The 26,284-nt window shown below is 38.8% G+C and overlaps 3 protein-coding genes across 3 annotated transcripts in view; all 3 read left to right on the forward strand.

The window, feature by feature from the left end:
• The window catches only part of LOC116298715 (uncharacterized), a 34,159-nt gene extending 28,764 nt beyond the window's left edge, over positions 1-5,395 (forward strand). The window contains exons 25-35 of the mRNA XM_031707252.2: positions 77-268; positions 525-861; positions 1,002-1,063; positions 1,411-1,535; positions 1,613-1,702; positions 2,088-2,180; positions 2,986-3,045; positions 3,213-3,276; positions 3,540-3,628; positions 3,884-3,943; positions 4,438-5,395. Of these exons, the coding sequence (XP_031563112.1) occupies positions 77-268; positions 525-861; positions 1,002-1,063; positions 1,411-1,535; positions 1,613-1,702; positions 2,088-2,180; positions 2,986-3,045; positions 3,213-3,276; positions 3,540-3,628; positions 3,884-3,943; positions 4,438-4,665 (1,400 nt within the window). The 3' untranslated portion in view covers positions 4,666-5,395. The remainder of the gene's footprint in view (positions 1-76; positions 269-524; positions 862-1,001; positions 1,064-1,410; positions 1,536-1,612; positions 1,703-2,087; positions 2,181-2,985; positions 3,046-3,212; positions 3,277-3,539; positions 3,629-3,883; positions 3,944-4,437) is intronic.
• A 1,439-nt stretch (positions 5,396-6,834) lies between these two features.
• LOC116298725 (RNA polymerase-associated protein CTR9 homolog) lies at positions 6,835-22,291 on the forward strand. Its single transcript, XM_031707263.1, has 29 exons — positions 6,835-6,882; positions 6,973-7,071; positions 7,340-7,403; positions 8,055-8,182; positions 8,758-8,805; positions 9,241-9,330; positions 9,502-9,529; positions 9,803-9,892; positions 10,546-10,606; positions 10,878-10,965; positions 11,753-11,860; positions 12,623-12,730; positions 13,141-13,260; positions 13,707-13,823; positions 14,115-14,333; positions 14,438-14,621; positions 15,250-15,338; positions 15,680-15,953; positions 16,255-16,310; positions 16,686-16,895; positions 17,361-17,506; positions 17,634-17,705; positions 18,136-18,271; positions 19,343-19,480; positions 19,985-20,088; positions 20,209-20,265; positions 20,384-20,551; positions 21,153-21,602; positions 21,914-22,291. Exons 1-29 carry the CDS (start codon positions 6,841-6,843, stop codon positions 21,933-21,935), a joined length of 3,516 nt encoding a protein of 1,171 aa, XP_031563123.1. The 5' UTR covers positions 6,835-6,840; the 3' UTR covers positions 21,936-22,291.
• A 1,048-nt stretch (positions 22,292-23,339) lies between these two features.
• Positions 23,340-26,158, forward strand: LOC116298714 (elongation factor Ts, mitochondrial). The gene is made up of 3 exons (XM_031707251.2): positions 23,340-23,471; positions 23,840-24,129; positions 24,765-26,158. The coding sequence occupies exons 1-3, from the start codon at positions 23,345-23,347 to the stop codon at positions 25,392-25,394; spliced, it is 1,047 nt and encodes a 348-aa protein (XP_031563111.1). The 5' UTR covers positions 23,340-23,344; the 3' UTR covers positions 25,395-26,158.
• The last annotated feature ends 126 nt before the right edge of the window (positions 26,159-26,284 follow it).

The following is a 26,284-nucleotide window of genomic DNA, read 5'->3' on the forward strand; positions in this document are numbered from 1 at the left end:
AGGCTATGTTTTATACTGACAGTGTATCTATTCTGCGTATTTACGTCTGATATCATTTAATACGCTTTTTCTTCAGCTTCATCTATATCTCCCTTGAGTGGTTTATCACTCCAGAGTACCCATCATTCATTGCAATCTTCAGATGAGCTTCAGATTGGCTCCCTACAAAGCACGCCAGCTACGTCACTTCGTGGTATGTCCATGACATCAAAGGGTTCATGGGATGCTAGTACTGGTGTTGGTCGACCTAAGCGTGACAGTGTCTCCAGTAAGTAAGATCCCCGCAATGGATTTATGGGAACTAATACGTTGCTATGGAAACTTGAAGATGAACTAGCCACCTTAACGATTGCCAACTTTATTGGTCATACCCAGACCCTACGATTTTCAGTGACATAAGTATGGTCTGGGTACGACGTTGCAGCTCGGCGAGGGAGAGAGTCGGGAGAGACCTTCAGAGGACTGGAATCTGCATTTTGCTTGGTTTATTTGACTCACTGCGATTTATTTATTTTCCATTGCAGGAGAAAGTGAAGGAAGCGTCGAAAGCTCCCCAACAGAACTTCAGAACTTCCTAGACCCAAACCTCTCCCTAAAATCCAACGACATAGTTAACCCATCAGAACCACCTCGACATCGCTACCTGTCCACAGGAAGCCCAAACACGTCAATGGGCTCTCCCTCTCCAAGTTACTCAACAAAAGACCCCAGCCCTACACCCAGGGGAGGCGTTTGTGCTGAAATGAACTTTGACGCAGAGAATTTTAATAGGATATTTGGGTTGAGCCCGCGGGGTCAGCTGCTGACCTGTCATTGTCCACCAGATCCTCAAATGCCTGGGTTCGACAGGAGAAACTTTACGTATGTGTAAAATATGCTTTTGGGGGAAGAATATTATTATTATGGGGGAGGGGAGGGAGGGGTGTTGTGTGCATGGTGCTCTAATGTCTGGGTTTGATTGTGGGCAAAATTTTAAGACAATTTTATTTGTTCTTACTCAGGGTTTTCCAGCTGCTTGAACATCCTAAAGAACTTGCGCGACAAATAACAGCCATTGATCACGGTAAGTTGTACCAATGAAACTATGAGGATGTTAAAGAATAATGAATGAACATGAAAGTGATGGATAATGTTAGTAATGATGATGATGATGATCCGTGACGATAGTGGTGGTGGTGTTGATGATGATGACGGTGGTGATGATGGTGGTGGTGGTGGTATTGATGACGATGATGATCACACATCACGATGATAATTCCACTGTTGAAGGTAACAGTGGTTGAAATCGTGAAGATGTGTAAGGAGGCTGATAACGATATCTTGCAAGCAATGGTGATAATTATGATTATGAGTACAATGAACATATCAAAAAAAGTCAAGAAGAAAAATATTCTCCTAAACCATTTCCAGAATATTTCTGCGCAGTCACTGCTGAGGACATTCAAAAGAAAGTTGCCATGGGAACAGGGAAGAAGAGACACCCTGAGCACGAACATAGACTATTGGTGGAACGGGTTGCAGATAGATTTAACCAGGTAAGATGGAGGTATTTGTGGAAGCATGTACAAAAGTGGACGTCTTCGTCCTGAGATTTTTAATATTATTATTTCAGTTGACCGCGTGGGTTGTTGCCAGTATTCTCACCGAAGAAAGTCCTGAAAAACGAGCAACGATATTTATCAACTTCATCGAAACTGCCAAGGTAACAGCATCATCCACTATTAAAGTTTTATCTTTTCTTTTGTTGGTAAAGAGGCTTTGCACCATCACGTGATGGCAGCCATGACAGGAGGCAGGAACAACAGTCTTTTCCCCCTAAGACTCTGAATAATTTATCATGTATGATGTCAATAAGCCCAGTTTAGCCAAAGACAACCTATTCTATACTCCTTATAAGTACGTATAAGTACTAACGGATTGGTCAGAAGCTTCAAATATTCCTGCTCCTGTCATGGATGCCATCACGTGATGGTGCAAAACCAGTATTCCTGTGTTGCGTCAATGGAGGGAGACTGAGAAGAGTAAACTTCACGATTTTACCTGATCATCTGTCATTTTAAAACAAAATATTTCGTCTTTTTCTTCAGCAATGCCTCGAATTTAGAAATTTCAATGCAGTAATGGCCATTGTGGCTGCTCTTGGTTCTGCACCAATTCGACGACTCGGGAGAACAAAAGAGGTAGAATACTTGAATAAAATAGCTTAAAAAACTACAGTAATAACTTATCTTGCCGAGGTTGAAAGGAACACTGGTAACGATATCGTGGTGCAAAGGATTGTGGGATGGAATGATGGAATCCTTGAGACCCTTTCTGAGATAGTGAACATGATGCATTGTGGTCTAGTTTGGGTACGAACATCTTTTGTTCATCATGCCTTATATGGTATTGTGAGAGTGAACATGATGCATTGTGGTCTAGTTTGGGTACGAACATCTTTTGTTCATCATGCCTTATTATATGGTGTTGTGAGAGTGAACATGGTGCATTGTGGTCTAGCTTGAGTACGAACATCTTTTGTTCATCATATCTTATATGGTATTGTGAGAGTGAACATGGTGCATTGTGGTCTAGCTTGAGTACGAACATCTTTTGTTCATCATATCTTATATGGTATTGTACGAGTGAACATGATGCATTGTGGTCTAGCTTGAGTACGAACATCTTTTGTTCATCATATCTTATATGGTATTGTGAGAGTGAACATGGTACATTGTGGTCTAGGTTGGGTACGAACATCTTTTGTTCTTCATACGGCCTTATATGGCGTTGTCTGTACTTAACTTGGACCACAATGCATTTTGTCTATCGAACTCAGAATAGCCCGAGGTGGCTAACAGTCTAGCTTTGAACTTTAAAATGACAGACACAAAATAATGCTAGGATAATATGGGGAATACATGGTGAAGCCAAAATATTACTGGGCTACCTGTGGTGGTGGTACGTTAGCTTATAATGTATTCTTATTATTATCTTTTCAACAAGTTTGTACCAAAAGAGTTTCTAGAACAGTTTTCTAAGATTGAGATGCTGATGGACGCCAAGGTAAGTCTAATTCGGTCTTTTGTTTTGTACAAGGTACATTACCTGGTGGGGTTCCTGTGGTAAAGAAAGTAAATAGTTGAGTTCCCTGTGGTTAAGAGAAAAGTAATGGTGTTAATCAAGTATTTTTAAAGCTTTCAGAAGAACAATGTGTTGTTTTCCCTTTCTAGGATAACTACAAGAGATATCGTTCAACTCTTCGGTCATCTCCGACTCCCACAATCCCTTACTTTGGTAAGTTGAATATACTTTTCTCTTATTAGTTGGTTTTTATTGACTGTCACACGGCACGGTCATTGAGGCTGCTGCTCATCCAATCACGATGCCTATGACGCAATACCAAGCTAACACAGCGTATACACTCTAACCTCCCAAATACTTGGTTATCAAGATCTGGGCCCGGTTCTACAAAGGGTGGATAGCGCTAACCGAGGGATAAATCTTATCCAGTGGATAAATTTATTGGATAATAGTATCGACTTATCGCTTTGTTACAGGGATCTACATGAAGGATTTAACATTCATAGCAGAGGGAAATGCAGACTTCCTGAAAGGAGGACTGGTGAATCTAAACAAGAGAAGACTGGTATGTGAAACAATGATACCGCGCAACCTTGCCTTTTCTGAGTTTATAAGGAGTCTGGTAACTACCTCATGTCGCAGAGGATTGTGGGACTGAATCGAGGGATGCAAAATATTAATTGCGGGGTTTTTTATTTCGTCTCTTAATTCAGTTCCACTATGGTGTCTTCTTTTGGACATCGGAAACGAAATTTTATGGTGACTGAGCTGATGTTGAAATATTCTTATTCTTATTCTTATTCTTGAATATTCTTAACAGATTTACTTAGTAGTCAACGACATTAGAAAATTCCAGAAGAAATCTTATAATTTCCAAGAGGTCAGTTGCGATTGTTGGTGAACTGTGAAGGGAGTTCTTATCGTTTGTTTTTCTATCCTTCCTATTTTGTGTCTTTATTCCCCTTTACTTTGTCTCTGTCTGTCTGTCTGTCTGTTATTTACTATCTGTCTGTATGTTAGGTATCCCTAATCTTCCTGTCTTGTCCTGACTTGTCTTGTCTTATCCTTCCTGTCCTGTCGGTCTGTCTGTCTGTTATTTACTATCTGTCTGTATGTTAGGTATCCCTAATCTTCCTGTCTTGTCCTGACTTGTCTTGTCTTATCCTTTCTGTCCTGTCTGTCTGTCTGTCTGTTATTTACTATCTGTCTGTATGTTAGGTATCCCTAATCTTCCTGTCTTGTCCTGACTTGTCTTGTCTTATCCTTTCTGTCCGGTCTGTCTGTCTGTCTGTCTGTCTGTCTGTCCTGTCTGTCTGTCTGTCCGTATGTCTGTATGTCTATACTTCTGATAAACGACATTTTTTCTCTCCCCAGGTCACTGAAATACGTGAATTCCTCCTCGACCATAAGATAATGACCGAGGACGACTTGTACCTAATATCTCGAGAGCTTGAACCAACTCTCACCAGGCGTCACTCGGAACCGGAGAAGGACTCGCGTTCTTCTTCAATCCCCCAACTGACGCGGTCCAATACAGTTAGCATAGCAACGGGAAAAGCACTGGTGAAAAGTTTGTCGCTAGGGGAAGATTCGAAGTGCTGATGTTAATGACGCAGCTTTTATTTTGTATCTAAATGATACAGGGATTATGCCTCAGGACCTAATAATAAGTCGCACCAAAAAGTGGTCATAAAATGACGAAGTCATAAAATTATGCCGTTACTATGGCAACCGTTCGTTCCGTGAGCCCTTAAAAACGTTTATTTAAACTTGACGCCATCATCATTAGATTAATAATTTCTTTATCACATTGGATCATCGTTTTTGTCCAATCTTCTCTTGCTCTTCAAAAGACATTGTCCTCGTTAGGCCAATAATATTCTTGCCTTTCGTGACGTCATTATTGTTAGGCCAATATTCTTGCCTTTCGTGACATCATTTTTGTTAGGCCAATAATATTCTTGCCGTTCAAGACGTCATCATCTTTAGGCCAATAATATTCTTGGCTCTCACAATTATATCTTGTCGATCACTACGTCATTATTTTTAGACCAATCATATTTTTCTCTCACATATCATCGTTGAGCCAATCATATTCTTGTCTGTTAAAAGATGTCGTCAAGTAATGCTCAAAAAAATGGAAAAAAAAGGAAATCAGCGAAAAACAATTTTCACGTACGCGAACAATATTTATAAACTGCACAAGACTATAGAATTTCGCTGGATTATAATTATAGTTTTGGTATATTTTTGTATAATGATATGAATTGACTATTCAAAAAAATGTGTTCTGTTTTGTAGAATATTTATTATATAAAGAAGATTATTCATTGCCTTGAGTGTTAACGTGTTTGTGTGTTCATTTTGTGTGAACTATTCCTTACAGACCTTATAAAGAATACGTGGCTGCGCGAAATAATTACCACGGCTTTGCGTACCGCTTTTTCTTGTTTTACCCTTCATTTTGCACACAAAAACCCTCGATTTGCTCCTTTATTGTTGCCGTTTCTTGTTACTTCACAAACGCTGTTTCAGTTTATCATCAGTTAACATCACTCGTATATCAACAGCGGTATCAAATAATGGCAAGCGCGAAAGGCTGATAAATCCCTTTTTAGACACCTTGATGTGACGTCAAAGCAACTCTATCTGGGGGACAAAACAAAAGAATTTCAATCTCCTGAGAATTGTTTTGTTCCCCAGATTGAGCTGCATTCCAAAGTGCTGCAAGGGGTCTTATACCGTGCTTGTTTTCCTTGCGCAAGTCTTTTGAAAGTCACCTTTGTAAAAATACTGATAAGCTAGTCATTGAAGTGATGACGAAAAACCATTTACACAATTTTGTTTGAGCTCCACAAAACTGCTGACTTCTATCATTATATAAAAACGACTCAAAATGTTAAAGTGAAAGCCAAGCAAATAGGTCACGGCAGGCAAAGATGAACAGAATTCAGATCGTCACTTAGTTATCTCAGGCTGCGTGGAAAAAAGAAAGCACGCAATTAATGGATGGATATGCATATGCGTGAACCTGGCGCATGCGCATTAACCAGAGCCAGTCTCAGAGTCTCACGTTGACCTTCGTTTTCTTTAAAACATATTAGAGAACTTAGGACCATACTTCCAGACATCGAGTGCGGAATTGTCTTTTTGAAGCATTTACGGCTACGCAGGAAATTTCGACCCCGACAACATCGCTATTATTGGTAAAGCCTTCCTTTGGCGGATACCCAACCATCTACTATTACTCTCTTCCGTGTGGGATCCGTTTTAACAAAATAAGGTTAGTGATTATTGGTAAAGCCTTCCTTTGGCTTTAATTGCTGACCACTTAAAACAATTATTTTATTTTTATTTTTATTTTATTTATTTTTTATTGAATATAAAGGACCATACTTCCAGACATCGAGTGCTGAACCGCGTCGTATGGCAGCGCGAAGCATTAACGGCTAAACCGGAGATTTCGACCCCGACACCGCTATTACAGCCTGATCAAGGAGCTCAGCCGAATCCTAAGATTAACCCCTTGCTATGACCAGCAAACTCAATTCAGCGAAATTTTTGGCGGATACCCAACCATCTATTTTACTCTCTTCCGTGTGGGATCCGTTTAAACGAAACTAGGGTTAGTAATTCGTGGAATACTATATGTTATGGTAAGAGTTTATAAGCGCGCGCGCGACTTCCAATTTATTTTAGAAGCAAACTTGGAACATTGGATTGGGTTACCTGTGGTATTATGCGGCATTGTGGGTAGTCTTGTTCTCCATATCCAAGATGGCGTCGTCCATAGAGATTCCACTTCGCGACACAGACGAGGTAAATACGAGTATTTCTTCACTAATATATGCGAGAAAAGACCAGAATTTACATAGATAAGTATCTAACGTCTCTATTTTCGTTATTTAGGTCATAGAACTCCAGTTCGACCAGCTTCCAGATGGAGAAGAATTGTTGACAATTTTGAAGCAAGAAGATGTTCGACTCAACATTTGGAATACTTTGGCGGTAAGTCTCTTGGTTTTTACTAAAGACTCCATTATTTCTGAATTTTCATTATTTTACTCCATTATTTCTGAATTCTTACAATTAGTTCTACAAGTGATAAAATGTCATATTGCCCCGTGAGATGTTTAATTTTTGAGACCCTGTAGTGTAAATCATAAGAAGATAAGGAGTGCTCAACAGTTTTTGAACTTATTTGTACTGCCTAAGTCTCAGTATTTCATCATTTGTTAATCTCAGTATATACCCTTTTTTAAATACTTTCTCATAGTTACAATACTACAAGCAAGGGAAGATGGATGATTTTGTGAAAATCTTGGAAAATGCAAAGAATGGTAAGAAAATTAGCTAGAACTAGTTGAAATGCATTTCTACAAGGTTTATTTTGTGTCATAAAGGCATAAACGATCATCCGTCCACTACAGTATCTCTGTAAAAAACCATTACAGTGCGGCGCGCCTAACAGTGGCCACCGAACTTAACTGGACACTTTCATAAGAAGTATTATATTATATATATTATATTATTATTGTAATGTGTGCATGATCATTATATGGAATGTGCGCACAATAAGTGATTAAATTATTATTATTATAATTATACAGCTTCTCATTAGTCCCATATAGGTAATAGGTAACTGTCCAATTATTTTCTTAATTGGACAGGTCTTGTTGATATGGGATTAATTAGGCAGCTATATAATTAATAGGTAATGGGATTTCATGCTGTCCAATCAAGAAATAATCGACCTACGGCCTTGTCCAATTTTGTCAGTCCTCGGAATTTTTCTCGTCCAATTATTTCTTAATTGCACTGCATGGAGTCCTATTACATATACTTATTATTATTATTATTAAGTATTTTAATTGATGGAAACATTTGCCGGGAAAGAGTAAAAATGCATTGGTAAAAAATAAGTTGGGTGGCCACAGTAAGGCATGTCACACTGTAAGAAAAGTCTGATGACACAAGCAATATTTTTTCAGATGCCAATCATTCCTACACTGACAGTGAGAAAGACCAGATGGTGTGCCTGGACACCCTGGCCGCATTTTATGTTCAGCAGGCCAGGAAAGAAAAGAATAAAGAAGCTAAGAAAGAACTATTTACGCAGGTATACATTTCTGAAATACTCCTGTTTTGAATCATCTGGTCCTCAGGGTTAGCCCCAATTTTTTGAAGAAAACTCCATTTTCGAGTTCTCTTTGCTTAGCCTTAGTCTCGGTTGTACGTTATAATATTCAGCTGTTCAACCAAAACCCGCAGCATTTTAATCAACTCGTATTGTTGCGCAGTACGTACATTCCTTACTATACAATGGACCTTAATAAAAGAAAAGAATACATTTGTAAACAATCGAGGCTAAGACTGATCAAAGGAGTACTCGAAATGGGAGCATTTTCACATGTTTTAATGAAGGTCCTTGAAATTTCAAAGAGTTTGTATTGTTGAAGTTGTGTATTCTTTGCTTTATATTACTGTCGATACAGGACTCTGGGTCAAGATTGTGAGTTTCTTATTATCACTAACATTTACTACCCTTTCAGGGAAGGGGTGGATTTCTCTTGCTCATCTTACACCAAAGTTACGTTAATTTCTGATTGACAGAAGCCAAAATCTCAGATGTCTTGAGTTTATGCACATCACAGACGCATGAATTGTGCTTTAACATGATGTATTATGTTTTAGGCAACGTCACTCTACACATTGGCTGACAAGATTATTATGTATGATCAGGTAAGATTGTAATTCTTTATATATACAATATACAGTCAATGTCATTAACGTTGTCCACCGAAAAAAGACATTTACACATTTAGACATTTAGACTAAAAGATATATCACATGTTTCATTATGTATTCTTTGCCTCGTGTGCGTCAGCCTGAACTTTAAATGTAAAATTCAACTCGTGACTCAAAAATCCAGAATGCCCTGACCATTTAGTTAGGATTAAGATTTGAGGAAACACGTAATATTTCTTTTAGTCTCAACGTGCAAATGTCTTTTTTCAGTGGACAACGTTAATGACATTGACTGTATATATTTTTTATGTTTTTGTTTTCACTTGTTGGTTTGATATTTCATAGTCAGCCAATGGCATTTTGATTTTGTTCTGTGTCCTTGATTAATTTGTGTCCTTTGATTAATTTTTCTTGTTAAAACTCCAACAGAACCATCTTCTTGGTAGAGCTTATTTCTGTCTTCTTGAAGGTGACAAGATGGAGCAAGCTGATGCACAGTTTAACTTCGTTCTGGCACAGGTACGATTTAACAAATAGACATCAGTTTTTTTATGTGGCTGTCCTCTTATTGGCGATAAATTGCATCATCACGTAGACAAAATGTTTGCATTAGGAAACCAGTTTTAATCCAAAGTTTTAGTGAATAATCCACTATGCAATATATCTCATATTTTCAACTCTTTTTTTTAGTCAGGGAACAATATTCCTGCTCTTTTAGGTAAGCACAAGGCATTATATACTTTTTAATACTGCTATTTATTGCCATTCTTCGGTTGAGTAAAAAATGAGTAGGGTTGGCATTGCAATGCATTGTGGGACTTTTCTTTGGGCTACATATATTCAAGATGGCCTCTATTTCATCCCCTAAAACATCCCCAAAATGCACTGTATTTACAACTCAACCCAGTTTTCTTCAACCTCAGAATGGCTAATATAACGTGGCCAAGAAAAGCCCCTGATAACGTTTGTGATTGTATTGATGTTATTGTAGGTAAAGCATGTATCTCGTTCAACAAGAGGGATTATAAAGGATCATTAGCATTCTACAAGAAGGCACTGAGAACTAACCCTAATTGTCCAGGTAATGCCACAATTAAGAAATACAAATAACCTTTTCCTGTGTTCTCTTCAGTAATCCAATATCTAGGAAGTAATAAATAAATATTAAAGCATGGTAGAAGTGACTTTTGAGAACAAATGTAAATTTTCTTGCTTTCTGATTGGTCAAGAGACGTCCTGTATAAGAGGACATACCAACAAATAATTATTATGGATCAATGAACCACATGCACACATAGCCAGCGCAGGCAAGAACTTTTTTTCATTCAAACTTTTTGCATGTTTTTTTTAATTAAAAAAACAAATTTTCAATGGCATATCGTACATATGTATATGCAATAATGATATTTTATCATATAATTATCCATAAAATACCTATATTTCTCCTTTTCGAAAAACTGGTATTTTCATATGTGAAAATAACATGTTATTTTCACATGTGAAAATATCGTTACCATGTGTAATTAAGCTATTACTTTATGAATAAAATCTTTTCATAATGATAAAAAGCTTATTAGGTTGATTTTATGGATAAATATATAATAAATAGAATATTACATGGGTGCTTGGAAATCTTTTCAACACTTGAAGATAAATTTCGTATCTCTGCGCGCCCATGTAATATCCTCTATGTATACGTATGCTATTATATGAAAATCATTTTGTTGATTTCAGCTGCTGTACGTCTTGGCATGGGACACTGTTTTGTCAAATTAAACAAGCTAGATAAGGCCAGGTTAGTACATGACTCATTCATGCTTTAGAAAAGCAAAGGTTGGTTCTATCCTGTGTCTTCAGAGCTTTCCTCCAGTTTTCCTCCCTCTAAAAGCCCAACTGCTCTGAAATAGGTCAGCACAGAGGTTGTTTCAGGGTTTGATCTGTGAGTTAGCCATGCCCTGACTTAAATCAGCCCAGAGGTTGTTTCAGGGATTGATCTGTGAGTTAGTCATGCCCTGACTTTATTTTTTTAAATCATCATCATCATTATTATTATTTGATTTCCTTAGACTTGCTTTTGAACGAGCATTGCAACTTGAACCTCGATGCACAGGAGCAATGATTGGTCTTGCCATCCTGGAGCTAAATTCAAAAAAGGTTTGTGCTAGTTAGGTAAAGAAAAGTGTGTTTTCAATGATAGATATATTTAGTTTATAGATTTATTTTTTTGCACATGAATTACAAATAAAAAAATTATTATACACCGTGAAAACTTTGAGTTTTTGGTTATTATTTCCTAAATACATACTGTAAATCATCCCTTGATCCAATAGACCTATCCTGAATTTGCTTGACTGACTACGAAACAATGGTTTTAAGCTGGGACTGAACTTGATTCTTTTATTCATCAAGTTCAAACCTCGACTTGAAACCATTGTTTCATGACCAGTCAAGCGAATTCGGGATAGGTCTATTGATTGAAAATATGAGTTATTTTGATCACTTGATGTACATGTATTCGAACTCAGTGCTTTATTTTTTGAGGGTTTGAAAGAAATAATAACCTGAAAAAATCTTCACGGTTTGAGTGTCCCAAGTATAATGTTATATTTTACAATAATTGCTGTCTCAGATTACAATTGTCTTTTACAATAACAAAAAAGAAAATGTTAAGAGTGTGTATGGTAGTATAAATTTTCAAGTTGACAGCCATAATATGTCAGGGGCGGATCTAGTATTTTGTTCTGGGAGGGGTGCTGCACACAATGTTAACCCAGGGAGGGAAGCACCCCTTGGAAGCCAAGTCAAAAAACAAAATTGGTTATCTTTGAAGTAGGAAGACAAAGTGTAACCAGGGAGGGGTGCACACCCTCTTCACCCCTCCCCTGGATCCGCCCCTGTATATGATACCTAGTTTCATGCATTATTCATGTCATACCCTTAGGCTGATTCCATCAAGATTGGTGTACAGTTATTATCGAATGCCTATACTATCGACAGTACAAATCCCATGGTTCTCAATCATCTTGCCAACCACTTCTTTTTCAAAAAGGTGAGATTATTTTCCCCCCAAATGCTCAAGGAAAAACTAGTAAAGTAAGGTGGACATGTAAGGTTATGGGCCAAAAAAAATCAAAAAAAACATTCTATAGACATCAGACACATGTTTTCATGGGTGGCGTAGTAGTTTCCCGCTTACCCCTTACCGCTGTTGTCTGGGTTTGAAGCCCGTCTCAAACTAGATCATATGTGAGTTGAGTTTGTTTGATGTGTTGTTCTCCCTTGCCAAAAGGTTTTTCTCTGGGTTCTCCAGTTTTTCTCCTTCCAGTTTTTCTCCCTTCGTAAGAATCAGAAATCTTTTAAATTTCTGTATTTAAGTTTCTAGTCAAGAGAAAGACAGTGGTCTGAAATGGGAAAGCCTGCTAACACCAACTAGAACTAGGCCTTTGCTAAAATACCAAATGGGTTCTATTCTTTATGTAATATATACAACATGAGCAGGAGATCTGTATGAGGATTTAAAACAGCGAGCTGCAAGCAAACTGTTTTAAACCTCATACAGATATCACGCGAATATTGTATATTATTTTTAAAATGTCTAGATTAATAGTTCTTAAAAATTTTAACATTAAATGTAATTTGGGCAAGATATTTCAAAGTCAACTTTATGCAAATCAGGACGAATTCTGTATCAGGGTTCATAGATGCCTTCACGGTAGTGATTTTGTATTGTTCTAGGTTCATTAATTATTCATGTTTTTTTAAATGTTACATATCATTTTTGAATGCCGTCATCTTGTTCTTTTTCTCACAGGATTACAGCAAAGTGCAACATCTTGCTCTTCATGCGTTTCACGGCACAGAAGTAGAAGCTATGCAGGCAGAGAGCTGCTATCAGTTGGCTAGAGCCTTCCATGTACAGGTACTGTACAACAGTCCCCTTCACAGTTCCCTGCGCCATATTGAAAGGTAGCCATGCCTTTGCATCAAAGCAAGACGAACGGTGAGTTTGCAGTGATAGAGACCTGTGAATAATTGTCCAAGGTGTTCAAAAAAGGTCTCTTGCAAGTACCGTTCGTCTCGCTTGGATGCAAAGGCACGGCTACCTTTCAAGATGACGCAGGGAACTGTGAAGGGGACAATTGGTACACAAAAGATAAAGTTCAGTCGACTTATCATGCTAGACATCCTTGGGTCCATCACTTGGGATCCCAAACAACGAGCGTCCGCAATAGCGAGAGTTAATTATCCTACAGGCTTGAACTGTCTTATTATAGATAACAGATTGGAGACTTAAGGAGGTAGTTGACCATGTGAACTCTGTTTTTCCAGGGAGACTTTGACCAGGCATTCCAGTACTATTACCAAGCCACACAGTTTGCTTCTCCTAATTTCATTCTACCTTACTTTGGTCTGGGACAGATGTATATTGCTCGCCGTGATTTAAATAATGTAAGTATCAAGGGTAGGTCTAAGCGAGAGGTGCACAGGGTCCACTCCCCCCCCCCCCCCCCCCCCCACTCCCCCAAAGGAGCTGATATAGCTGATATCTACTCCATTATTCATGGTTCTTTTAACCATGTTAGTGCCATTCATTGGTAGCATCCATCATTACTGCAAGTTTCATAAACATGCAAACTCTGTGTCTGCGAGCTGCACGCTGAAATTTGGTTTTTTGCTGCCATCAATCAAACCTAATCAGTCGGTAACTTTTCATATTTCTGACTGGCGCCAAAGAAAAACCAAATTTCAGCGTGCAACTCACAGACACAAAGTTTGCATGTTTATGAAAATTACAGTAACTGCACCAAGATAGGTGTTTTTGTCTTTTGACTCTCTTGGTAATGCTTGCAAACCATCAACATAGCAATTTTGATATCTTTTTCCTTTGATTTCAGGCAGCCCAGTGTTTTGAAAAAGTGCTCAAAGCCATGACAGGGAACTATGAAACCATGAAGATCCTTGGGTCTTTGTATAGTCAGTCTAATGATCTGGAAAAACGAGAATTTGCAAGGGTAAGAATGCTGGGTCTCTGATGTGAGAAGTTTGTTTCTCAACATCCATCCATCCATCCATGCATTTATCCATTCATCCCTCCTATACATCCATTACATCCATCCAGTTTGTCATCCATTCATGCATTCATCCATCCTTCCATCCATTCACCTATCATTCATCAATCCTTCCCATCCATCCATCCATCCATCCATCCATCCATCCATCCATCCATCATCCATCCATCCATCCATCCATCCATCCATCCATCCAGTATCTTATTAGATGTCCTATCATTGTGATCTTTTCAGGATCATTTGAAGAAGGTAACAGAACAGCACCCAGATGATGTCGAAGCCTGGATTGAATTGGCTGGTATTCTTGAGCAGACAGATGTTCAAGCAGCCCTAGAGGCGTACGGCACATCATCCAATCTGTTGAAAGAGAAGGTACAAGCTGATGTACCACCAGAAATACTGAACAATGTTGGTGCTCTTCATTTCCGTCTTGGGAATCTGAAAGAAGCCAAGGTAGGAAAGCTTTCCTGGATAAATACTAGACCACACCACATTTAGTTTTTTACTAATTTTACAATTAGTTCTATTCATACAAATTGTATTTTTATTTTTCTTAGCGATTTTACGAGTCAGCCCTGGAAAGGTCCAAACAAGAAGCACCTAATGACGAGGGCTACTATAACGCCATCTCAGTCACTACGAACTATAACCTGGCGAGATTGTTTGAGGCCATGTGTGAGATAGAGAAAGCAGAACAGCTGTATAAGAGTATCCTGAGAGAACATCCCAACTATGTTGATTGTAAGTATGAGAAAGCAGATATGATGATAATATTGGTGGTGATGATTATGTTGAACAATGATGGTAGTGATGATGTTGATGATGATGATGGTGATGATGTTGATCATAATGATGCCTGATGATGATGGTGGTGGTGATGTTGATGATAATAATGCCTGATGATGATGATCATGATGATGCCTGATGATGGTGGAGGTGGTGATGTTGATGATGCCTGATGATGGACATGATCATGATGATAACTGATGATCATGGTGATGCCTGATCATCATGATCATGATGATGCCTGATGATGCTGGTGGTGTTGATGTTGATAATGATGATGGTACCTAATGATGGAAATGGATGTAATGATGGTAATGCCGATATTGATGATGGTGATGGCTGTGATGATGGCAGTGATGATGGAGAATATCTTTCATGGTAATGATGAAGTTGATGAACATACAAGATATTGTGTGTTAGTCCCCTACACAGCAACTATTAGTGTCGTAACTCAACGCTCACTCCCTGAGATAGCTACTTAGGGGAGTGAGCGTTGTGTAGCGACACTAATATAGGCTGCATAGGACACTAATTGTGTGTAGACCAAGTCTACAAATACTGCATTTCCTCCTCCTCTTCTTAGGCTACCTGAGACTGGGATGCATGGCCCGAAATAGGGGCCAAATCTACGAGGCTTCTGATTGGTTCAAAGAAGCATTACAGATAAACCAGGTAACCAATCATGCTGATATTCCCCTCTTCATCTTGTTAAATTAGTCATAATTCAGGGCCCGGTTGTACGAAGCCTGGATAGCGCTATTTGGCGGATAAATCCTTATCCAGTGGACTGATAAGTCGATGCTGTTATTCAATAAATTTATCCACTGGATAAGATTTATCCGTCGGATAGCGCTATCCAGGCTTCGTACAACTGTGCCCAGGTGTTAATTTTATTTCTGAGGTCCATTTTGACACAACTGCTTGGTTAAGGGGGTAGAGTCACTTTCCTATCATCACGTGTTCATTAATAATAATTATTACACTATTAAACCTGAAAAACTGGTTTCTATCAGGATCACCCTGATGCTTGGTCTCTGATTGGTAACCTCCATCTTGCTAAACAAGAATGGGGTCCAGGGCAGAAGAAATTCGAGCGAATCCTCAAGCAGCCATCGACGGCTAACGATGCATATTCGCTGCTGGCACTGGGGAATGTCTGGTTACAGACCCTTCACGCTCCATCCAGGGATAAGGAGAAGGAGAAGCGACATCAAGACCGTGCTCTGTCACTGTACAAACAAGTGTTGAGGAATGATGGAAGAAATTTGTATGCTGCTAATGGCATAGGTAAGAAGAACATTTAACGTCTCTTCTCCCAGGGGGGTGATAACTTGGGGGAGGGAGAGCTGCTGTGCTAATGGTGATTGTTGATTGTGCTGCTGACGGTAATAATGGTGGTGGTGATGTTGGTTGGTGATGATGATAGTTATGGTGATGGTGGTGATTGTCATGATTATGATGTTGGTGATGATGACGATGGGTGAGGATTACGGTAATGATGATGATGATGATGAGAGTGATGATAATAGTGGTGTTGGTGGGCGTGGTGTTGTCAATGATAGTGATGATAGATCTGTAATCCCAACAGGATGTATACTCGCTCACAAAGGATATCTAAGAGAGGCAAGAGACGTCTTCTCTCAGGTAAGACTCGACTCTCTTTCCTCAAGAGTGTATTTCAAACATGCCCACATTCGTAAGCATATGTAATAAGATCGACAAAACGCAAACTGGCTTCAAATCAGATTCTGATTCATATTCTGCTGGAATAGACCTCCTCGGCTCTGGCGTAATGTTGTCCCATTTCAGACCACGGACCACCATGTCATGCCCTAGAGCATCATTTCTTTGTTTAAGGTTTGTGCTCGGTTGCACCTGAGAAGACACATGAATATGGATACAACTCAAACAAAGAATATTATTCTCAAGGGAATGACACGTGGTCTGAAATGGGACAACATTACCCAAAGCCGAAGAGGCATATATCTCACATGATCACTTTACCCATAATCCTTCAAGGTGCGTGAAGCAACAGCTGATGTCCCGGATGTGTGGCTCAACCTGGCACACATCTACGTGGATCAGAAGCAGTATGTATCAGCAATACAGATGTATGAAAACTGCTTGAGGAAGTTCTACAAGCACTTTAACACGGAGGTGATGCTGTACCTCGCGAGGGCCTACTACAAGATGGGCAAACTACAGGAATGTAAACAAGTTCTTATTAAGGTGAGAAGAACAATAAGTCTATGCACTCAATTGAAATTTGGAGACCAATTTAAATGACTATTGTTCGGCACTGACTAGCGAGTATATGCTGCATGTCAATACCGTACTTTCTCACTCATACGAAAACCGTTCTGATGAAAGATATAGTACTCAAGGGATAGGCCCTTTGCAGCTCAGTGATCACGTGCTGATTAATTCACTGACAGCAAATGAATGAACATCTTGATTCCCATGGGTGAAATATACTGGTGAGCAAACACACTTTCTATAACCTGTTGTGAGAGATCGTGATAAGACTGCATTTCGTAACACATTGGTTGGACATCATTTCATTCAGTTCTTTACAAGTAGCTAAAAAGAATCACCAATTAAAATAAAAACAAAACTTTTGCTCTCCAGTACAGACACATGACCGTTAACTGCAAAGGGCCTATTAGTTGAAAAGATCTATGGGTTTTTGTTTAGGGTCGTCACGTGGCTCCTAATGACACCGTTCTGCTCTTCAACCTGTCTCTGGTTCAACAAAGACTTGCCACTGCTATCCTTAGGGCGGAGAAGAGTCCCTTGAAGGTCGTGTTGGGTGCAGTAAGAGAACTGCAACAAGCACAGAGGTACTGTGGGAGTTCGCATTTTCCATCTAACAGGGGAGGGGTGGGAAATTCTTTAGAGGGGAGAAGAGTCACTTGAAGGTTGAGTTAGGCACAGTAAAAAAACTATTATTGTTTGTCTTGCTTTCAGGAATTTCTCTTGGCTCAGTCATTATGGTGACCGTATGAAGTTCGACTTGGCGTGGGCTGCTTTCGAAACTAGGTTGGTTGATTTGGTCATTTCCTTCTCTCGTAAAATCATTACCAGGGTTATTTTCAACCTCTTTTTTTTTTTTTGCACCTAAGAAAAATTCCATTCAAAAAAAGAAAGAACGAACGAACGAAAAAAGGAATATGAAATTAACGAGAATACAAAATTTCAAAAACGTGTTCTATTGATTAAATTCTATTTTCCCGCCTCTTTTAGTTTGCCAGGCGCGTGTACCATATACCGGAAGTCACTCTTTTCTTTGGGAAAGCGCGCGTACTACTTACCGGAAGTCGATGTTTTCTCCAGAATTTGGTTTCATAATCTCAAGAGAAAAAAATATTTTAATGTCATAATACTGTTTGTTAATGTTTTGAATAAAAATTTTTGATAAAGATATTTTTATATTTTTATCAAAAAAATAACTTGAAATCTCTATTCGTAGGCACACTAGTGATTTGCTGAGTCAAGCTCAGTACCATGTGGCGCGCGCGCGTAAACTCGACGAACAGACACAGGAAATCCAACGTAAACAGGACGAAGAGAAAGAAGCTATTCGACGTCAAAGAGAAGAGGAGTTGGTAAGAGATGGGAATGTAACGTTTTTACACTCGCTTCTCACCTCTAGGATCTCGCGTTCATTTCCCGAGTAGAATTTGTTAGGTCTCTTTCTTGATTCAAGAGTTTTTTCCCCGGTCCTTCTGTTTTCCTCCCTCCGCAGAACCCATCACACTAAAGTATCATTCGATCTGTGAGTTAGCCGTGCCTTGACTTAGATCAGCCCAGAGGTTGTTTCAGGGTTTGATCTGTGAGTTAGCCATGCCCTGACTTAGATCAGCCCAGAGGTTGTTTCAGGGTTCAATCTGTGAGTTAGTCGTGCCCTGACTTAGATCAGCCCAGAGGTTGTTTCAGGGTTCAATCTGTGAGTTAGACGTACCCTGACTTAGTTCAGCCCAGAGGTTGTTTCAGGGTTCAATCTGTGAGTTAGCCATGCCCTGACTTAGATCAGCCCAGAGGTTGTTTCAGGGTTTGATCTGTGAGTTAGCCATGCCCTGACTTTGATCAGCCCAAAGGTTGTTTCAGGGTTCAATCTGTGAGTTAGACGTACCCTGACTTAGTTCAGCCCAGAGGTTGTTTCAGGGTTCAATCTGTGAGTTAGCCATGCCCTGACTTAGATCAGCCCAGAGGTTGTTTCAGGGTTTGATCTGTGAGTTAGCCATGCCCTGACTTTGATCAGCCCAAAGGTTGTTACAGGGTTCAATCTGTGAGTTAGCCATGCCCTGACTTAGTTCAGTCCAGAGGTTTCAGGGTTTAATCTGTAAGTAAGCCATGCCCTGAGTTAGATCAGCCCAGAGGTTGTTTCAGGGTTCAATCTGTGAGTTAGCCATGCCCTGACTTAGATCAGCCCAGAGGTTGTTTCAGGGTTCTATCTGTGAGTTAGCCGTGCCTTGACTTAGATCAGCCCAGAGGTTGTTTCAGGGTTCAATCTGAAAATTAGCCATGCCCTGACTTAGATCAATCCAGATGGTGAGTTAGCCGTGCCATGCCTTTAATCAGCCAGAGGTTATTTCAAGATTTGTTTCAATAAAATTTTAAGTTTGAAATGCATATCGCTAATTTTTTTGTTTCGTTTGTTTTTCGGTTTGTTAAAGCGATTGAAACAAGAACAAAAGGAGCAACAAGACAAAGCTTTACTGGAAAAACGACAACAGTTCGTCCAAGCCACGAAGAATAAACTTGTTTTCAGCCAGGAAGCTGAAGCAGCGGCAGAAAAGAAGCGAGGAAGAAAGGTTTTAAGATATATTATTATATAGTTAGGATAGTACGCCCGCGCTGATTGGTCGAAACCTGTGCTTTATTAGTGAACGGAGCACAGTGCTGACGCCATCTGCTCGCGCAAAGTGCTGCTAGATATAATAAAAGGAATCAAACAAATTTTTCCTTGTTCCATTCAGTAATAGAGCACTTAGGAAGCTCACTTCCTGCGTGCTTTATTACTGAACGGAGCACGAAAGAAGCTGTTTTATTTGTTGAATATTGCAGTCTTGTTCATTGCTGTGTGCTCATTTAGCACTCCAGTTTCAAGTCCCCCGTTGCTCAGGATTAGCCTCAATTTTGGGTGGAATTTGAAAGTGTTCGTATTGTTGAAGTTTTGCGTTCTTTACTAATTTACCGTTGGTATTTTTAAATATTTTAACTGTGATACAAGGCTAACCCTGAGCAATTGAGCTATAATCTTGGAGCAAGGTAGTATTTTGGAGAATTTGATTTGAAATATTCTTTTCTCGAACCAGAAAGCCAGAGATGACGACTTCGTGGCTACCAGCTCGAGCAGCAGTGAAAACGAAGTCGGGGAAGATGGAGAGATAAAGCCAAAAGTAAAGAAAGAAAGAAAAAGGTTCGTTTTTTCCCGCTTCAAATCCTTTCCAGTTTTATCAAACCCTGAAACACCTTCTGGGATCCCATAATCGGTATTCATGAGTTTGTGTAGCTAATTAACATGCTTCGTTTCGTACAGGAAGAAGAAACGAGTAGCAGAAGAAGGTGAAGAAGGGGAAGGAAAGAAAAGACGAAGGTAATCTTTGACTGCCTGTGATGGATTTTTTTTTTTTTTTTTTTTTTTTGAGGGAGGGGGAGGGAGTTTAAAAAGCTATGAAACTATGATAACTATCGTTATTATTGTCGGTTTACAGAATAGCCAAGCCAAGAAAACCTCGAACAAAGAAAGAATCAAAATCAAAGAAGTCTTTAGGTGAAGAAAGACTGACAGCAAAACAAAGATTGAAGATCAAATCAAAGGCGTATATATCATCATCTGAAGACTCCTCTGATTCTGAGGCTAAGCTAAAGATCACTGAAATGTAAGTACCCCTTGTTTGCAATGGGTAAAAATGCTTGAAACTTTTGCAGCCGTGACCCATACCACTGCAACGCCCTGAAACCACCCTGCTGGTACCACCCTTTATCCCACCCCACTACATCATCCTATTCCCCAACCCACAGCACTACCCTTCACACCACCTTACACTACACCCCACGACACTGCCCTTTATCCCAGCCTATAGCACCACCATTATCCACACACCATGGCACCATTCTTCACCCACCTCGCTGCACTATCCTACATTCCTCTCCACTGCACCGTCTTTCACCCCACCTCACTACATTTCAACACCATTCGCCCTACTCTACTGCATCACCCTACTCCACTGGACCACCCAACTCCGCTGCACCATCCTACATCCATTGCACCACCCCACCCTACTGCACTTCCCTGCACCCCATCCCACTACCCAACCCTTAACTGTTGACGATGCTCACGTTTTTCATCTTATCCGCAAGGATTTCAACTTGAACTTGTACATCGCAGACTGATGAATTTTTGAACGTCCCTTCAGGATTTATTTAATTTTTGTTGTTTATTTTCCCCATTTTTCATTACTTTATGTTTGTTCATTTTAGGGAGAGTGACGATGACAAAGAAGAACAAGAGCAAAAAGAAAGCAGTGAAGAAGAAGAAAGAGCTCCCAAAGGACGCAAGCGAGTATTATCAAGTGATGATGATGATGATGATATTGAGAGTAAGAAGAGTGATGATGACAATGATGAATTTAAAAGCGACGGCGACGATAATGATGATGATGGTGATGAAAAAAGCAAAAAGAGTGATAATGATGATGACAATGATGATGTTAAGAGTGATGCTGACGATGAAGGTGATGAAAAAAGCAAAAAGAGTGATAATGATGATGATGACATAGATGACGTTAAGAGTGATGCTGACGATAATGACGATGGAGATGATGATAAAAGCAAAAAGAGTGATATTGATGATGAAAATGATGACTCTGATGAAGCAGGTCCTAGTGAACCAACTCCAAGGAAGAGAGCAAGAATACAACTTGCCAGCTCGTAAGTAAACTACTCTTTACCTTGGGCGTAATGTCTTCCCATTTCAGACCACGTGTCATTCTCTTGAAAATAAGATTTTTTTTTGTATTCATATTCTTGGTCTTCTCATGTACAACCATTAAACAAAGAAATGATACTCAAGGAAATGACACGTGGTGTGAAATGGGAAAATAACACCCAAGGTAAAGACATCTACAGAAACTCCTCAGAAATATTTCCCAGTAAAACTTTGCACGCTTAGCAAAGCCTACTTTCCACAGCTAACCCAATTTTAAGCTATTTTATCTAACTGAATCTTCTCATCCTTTTAGGTCTGAATCAGATGAAGATTAGACAAGTCAATTTATCTTAAAGGTTATGACAGTGTATGACAAAGCAACGTAAAATACGATGACCAACTTTATCTGCCATGGTGCTTCTAGGGGGCTGGGTTCATTGGGTGCCCGCCCGCCCACCTATCTCCACCCCAACCCTTTTATCGTGACTGTCCAGGAATTCTTGGGGCACCGCAAGGTCATGGGTCATTATGTGACGTCAAAGATGTACACTGAACATGACTAATGTCTCATGTCGATGCTATCCCGACTGTATCATAGTAGTAATTATAGTGGACTATTTGTAATTATTTTCCTTTGAAGTAGAATTTTGACAAGAAGATAGTTTTTAGATTAAAAAAACATTTAAAAGCAGCCTTGTTTGGTTTGACATTTATTTGAAGAACTTATCTGGATACCATAGGATGCGAAATCACTGAAAAATTCAACAAAATTTGATTCCACTGCAGAGCCGAGGCGTCGTATGGACTTCGGACCTGACTGCAATTAAACCCTTCTATCCTTGAATGTACGAATTGCGCAAGTAAATGTTCTAACTGAAGCATAAGGGGAGAAACTAGCATTACCTGATTTAGGAGTATCCCTTCACCTGATTGAAGAGTATCCATTCACCTGATTTAAGAACATCCATTACCTGATTGAAGAGTATCCATTCACCTGATTTAAGAGTATCCATTCACCTGATTGAAGAGTATCCATTCACCTGATTTAAGAGTATCCATTCACCTGATTTAAGAGTATCCCTTCACCTGATTGAAGAGTATCCCTTCACCTGATTTAAAAGTATCCATTACCTGATGTAGGAGTATCCATTACCTGATTTAAGAGTATCCCTTCACCTGATTTAAGAGTATCCCTTCACCTGATTTAAAAGTATCCATTACCTGATTTAAGAGTATCCATTACCTGATTGAAGAGTATCCCTTCACCTGATTTAAGAGTATCCATTACCTGATTGAAGAGTATCCCTTCACCTGATTTAAGAGTATCCCTTCACCTGATTTAAGAGTATCCCTTCACCTGATTTAAAAGTATCCATTACCTGATTTAAGAGTATCCATTACCTGATTGAAGAGTATCCCTTCACCTGATTTAAAAGTATCCATTACCTGATTGAAGAGTATCCCTTCACCTGATTTAAGAGTATCCATTCACCTGATTGAAGAGTATCCCTTCACCTGATTTAAGAGTATCCATTCACCTGATTTAAGAGTATCCATTCACCTGATTTAAGAGTATCCATTCACCTGATTTAAGAGTATCCATTACAGTATCCTTAACCTGATTTAGGATTTTGGATTTTGTGGCGTCTTTTTCATATTGCACCTCTGTGCCAAATGAATAAACCCGAGACCCAAGTGGACTATCATTGGGGTACCTGTGTTATAGCTCTTCACTCAATACAAAATGGCGTCCATGTTGCTGTGCTGCAGACGAGCAAGGTTTTCATTCTCTTCTCGTATTTTATCCAAAACATTTACCAGTCTGACTCCAAGCCACTGTTCACCGGGGGATAAATTTCATTCTTCTTCAGGTAAAAATCATTCATTTGCAAAGTAACAAAGATTTTAAGACAAACTTTTATCCGCCACGTGAAAATTGAACTTATGCAATTTCTCTCGTTTTGTTGTTTTTCGCCCATTTTCCCCCCGCTTGTCCATTGAGAATTAAATGATTTTTAATTTTAATGAGATTAATGGTCTAAAAATGTCATACATTTTTCTGAGGTTTCAAAAACTCTGGTTCAGAAGTTTTCGATATTTTTTTTGACACAGGAAGCCCATCCGTGTGAATTAAGTGTTTTGGATGAAAGATGATTTTATAATCAAAATAAACAATATTTTTATCTTGATTATATTAACTTATTGTTCCTTTATCAATTTTTATTTGATTATATTTCAGTCAAAATAATTTCAAACCTTCATCTGCGTTTGTGTTCAACTGCAAACGTCAAAACTGATAAGAATCTTCTCTCCAAGCTGAGGAAATCAACTGGTTTTGGTTTCTCCAAATGCCGAGAAGCACTTGTTTTAAACAATAATGATTACAGTGCTGCTGAGGCCTGGTTACATGAGCAGGCAGAGAAGGAGGGATGGGCCAAGGCAACAAAGTTACAAGGGCGTGCGGCATCGGAGGGGTTAGTAAGTGTGATGGTTGATAATGAAGATACCAATCTGGCTGCTATGGTTGAGGTAGGTTTGACACTTTGTTATAGATATCATTAGATATCATTATTATTATCATCATCACCATTATCATCATCATCAACACTTTTTGTTTTTAATTTAATATATTTATCATAACATTTGCCTCAAAAGCAACGAGACTTAACGTCTATTTTACAATATAAATAAAATTTAAAAATAGCATAAAATTTAAAATAGCAACAGCGGACAGTAGGAAATAAGTACAATAAATACACAATAAATACAAACTAAAATAGTATAAAAAATAGTACAAAATCATCAACACTATCAATCTAGTTGTTGTCATCACCACCATCACCAAAACTTTCATTGTCGTTATTACCATCATTACTACCATTATCTTAATCATCATCATCATCATCTTCATCATCACCATTATTATCATCATTACTATCACTATCGCCATCATCATCACCATTATTATCATCATTACTACCATTATCATCATCATCACCATCATCATCACCATTATTATCATCATTTACAATTATCATCATCACCATCATCATCGTAATCATGTTTTTTTATATCTAACAATCCATGAACATAAAGCTAATATCATAGCTGGTGCAAAAGCTAAAACCAATAACTGTTTCACATCAATGTCCATATTTTTTTAGGTTAATTGTGAAACAGACTTCGTAGCAAGAAGTGACATGTTTGTAGACCTCATCACCATGGTAACCCATGCAGCCGTAGGTCACCGTAAGGCTGTGGTCGAACAAAATCGTAAACTCAACATGTTTGGAGACTCGTCTGTCCATTTAAGGGAAGTGCTTCTGACCCATGACCTCCGAGACCTCAAAACCAAGAATGGCACTCTGGAGGAACTGGTTGCCAAGACGATAGGAAAACTTGGTGAGAATATCAAGCTTGGTAGGGCAATCACCATGACAACCGAGTCAGATAATGTATTTGGTAGCTATGTACATGGTCCTTTTGTTAAAAATATTAATAATTGTTCTGTCGGCAAGTTTGGGGCCATAGTAGCACTAAAGCCACTACGTACTGATGTTAATAATGAGCAAATATCAGCTTTATCTAGTAGGCTTGCTCAACACATTGTTGGCATGAATCCAAAAGTTATCTCGAAGAGTGCAACAGATAAACCTAATGAAGGCTTTGATGAGAGTGACGTCTTAGTTGAGCAAGAGTATCTGCTCGATGGTTCATTAACCGTTGGTGAGTTGTTGGAGAGAGAAGGTGTTAAAGTGGTGGATTTTGTAAGGTATGAATGTGGTGTAATCTGAAATAGTTTTAATCCTAGACAATTATTTAAACTTTATATTATATCCCCTGTAAAAAGCATTTAGTGCTTATATTTTTTACCTATATGATGATTGCAAAACATGATATATCCTAATGGGCTCCCATTCAATCAACTCTGAATGGGAGATTCATAACCATCATTTCATAGGGGTTTTTCATATGATATCACGCTGTAGAGAAATTTGTTTAATATTCAAAGTTCTCATACCAATATTAGAAAAAAACTATTAAGTTTCATGAAGATTGCAAGTGAAGATTTTTTTTGACATGAAATTTCACCAAATTTGTCTGCAGTGGTGGATCCAGGGGGGGTTCGAAGGGTTCCACGGAACCCCCCTTGAAGGTTTGATCTTTTAGGTAGTAGAAATGTGTCTTATATAAATTTTGCTTAAAAGTATCCACAAAGATAATGTTCAACATGAAATGATAGATATTTGCTGTTATAATGTTTAATTTACCTTTAAGTTCCATTACTAGATAGTAAATTAGGTGATTAGAGCCAAATTTTTTGTCAAACATCGACTAAACAAAAGAGAATTATACACAGTTTAAGAAACGGAACCCCTCTTTGAAAAATCCTGGATCCGCCACTGGTCTGCCAGCATATATTTCTTTGTAAAGATTGTAAGGATCAGAATTTCTTATATTCTCTGGATTATGGACAATGTTCACAAAACTTTATGATTCTACTAATAATATATCTCCATGTAAATGAATAAAATGACTGTAATCTCTTTTTTTTAAATGCAGCCTACGCACAATAATACACTTGAATATTTTTTGTTAATATGAGGTCTCAGCAAAAGAGAAGGGGAGTGCGTCATAACGGGCCAGGGGTGGTCTGATTTTTTGCCGACAAATGTAATGTACA

This window comes from Actinia tenebrosa, unplaced genomic scaffold (assembly GCF_029948245.1).
Source record: "Actinia tenebrosa isolate PJP-AT-01 unplaced genomic scaffold, QUT_ActTen_1.0 PGA_scaffold10__47_contigs__length_13832649, whole genome shotgun sequence".
NCBI classification, from domain to species: Eukaryota; Metazoa; Cnidaria; class Anthozoa; order Actiniaria; family Actiniidae; genus Actinia; species Actinia tenebrosa.

Bases quoted from the DNA above. Each gene is read 5' to 3' on its own strand.
- LOC116298725 (XM_031707263.1), top strand. From the start codon at position 6,841: ATGGCGTCGTCCATAGAGATTCCACTTCGCGACACAGACGAG. The intron at 9,893-10,545 runs GTAATGCCACAA...TGTTGATTTCAG, and splicing joins AACTAACCCTAATTGTCCAG to CTGCTGTACGTCTTGGCATG. The intron at 17,706-18,135 runs GTTGGTTGATTT...CTCTATTCGTAG, and splicing joins TGGGCTGCTTTCGAAACTAG to GCACACTAGTGATTTGCTGA.
- LOC116298714 (XM_031707251.2), top strand. From the start codon at position 23,345: ATGGCGTCCATGTTGCTGTGCTGCAGACGAGCAAGGTTTTCATTCTCT. The intron at 23,472-23,839 runs GTAAAAATCATT...ATTATATTTCAG, and splicing joins TAAATTTCATTCTTCTTCAG to TCAAAATAATTTCAAACCTT. The intron at 24,130-24,764 runs GTAGGTTTGACA...ATATTTTTTTAG, and splicing joins ATCTGGCTGCTATGGTTGAG to GTTAATTGTGAAACAGACTT.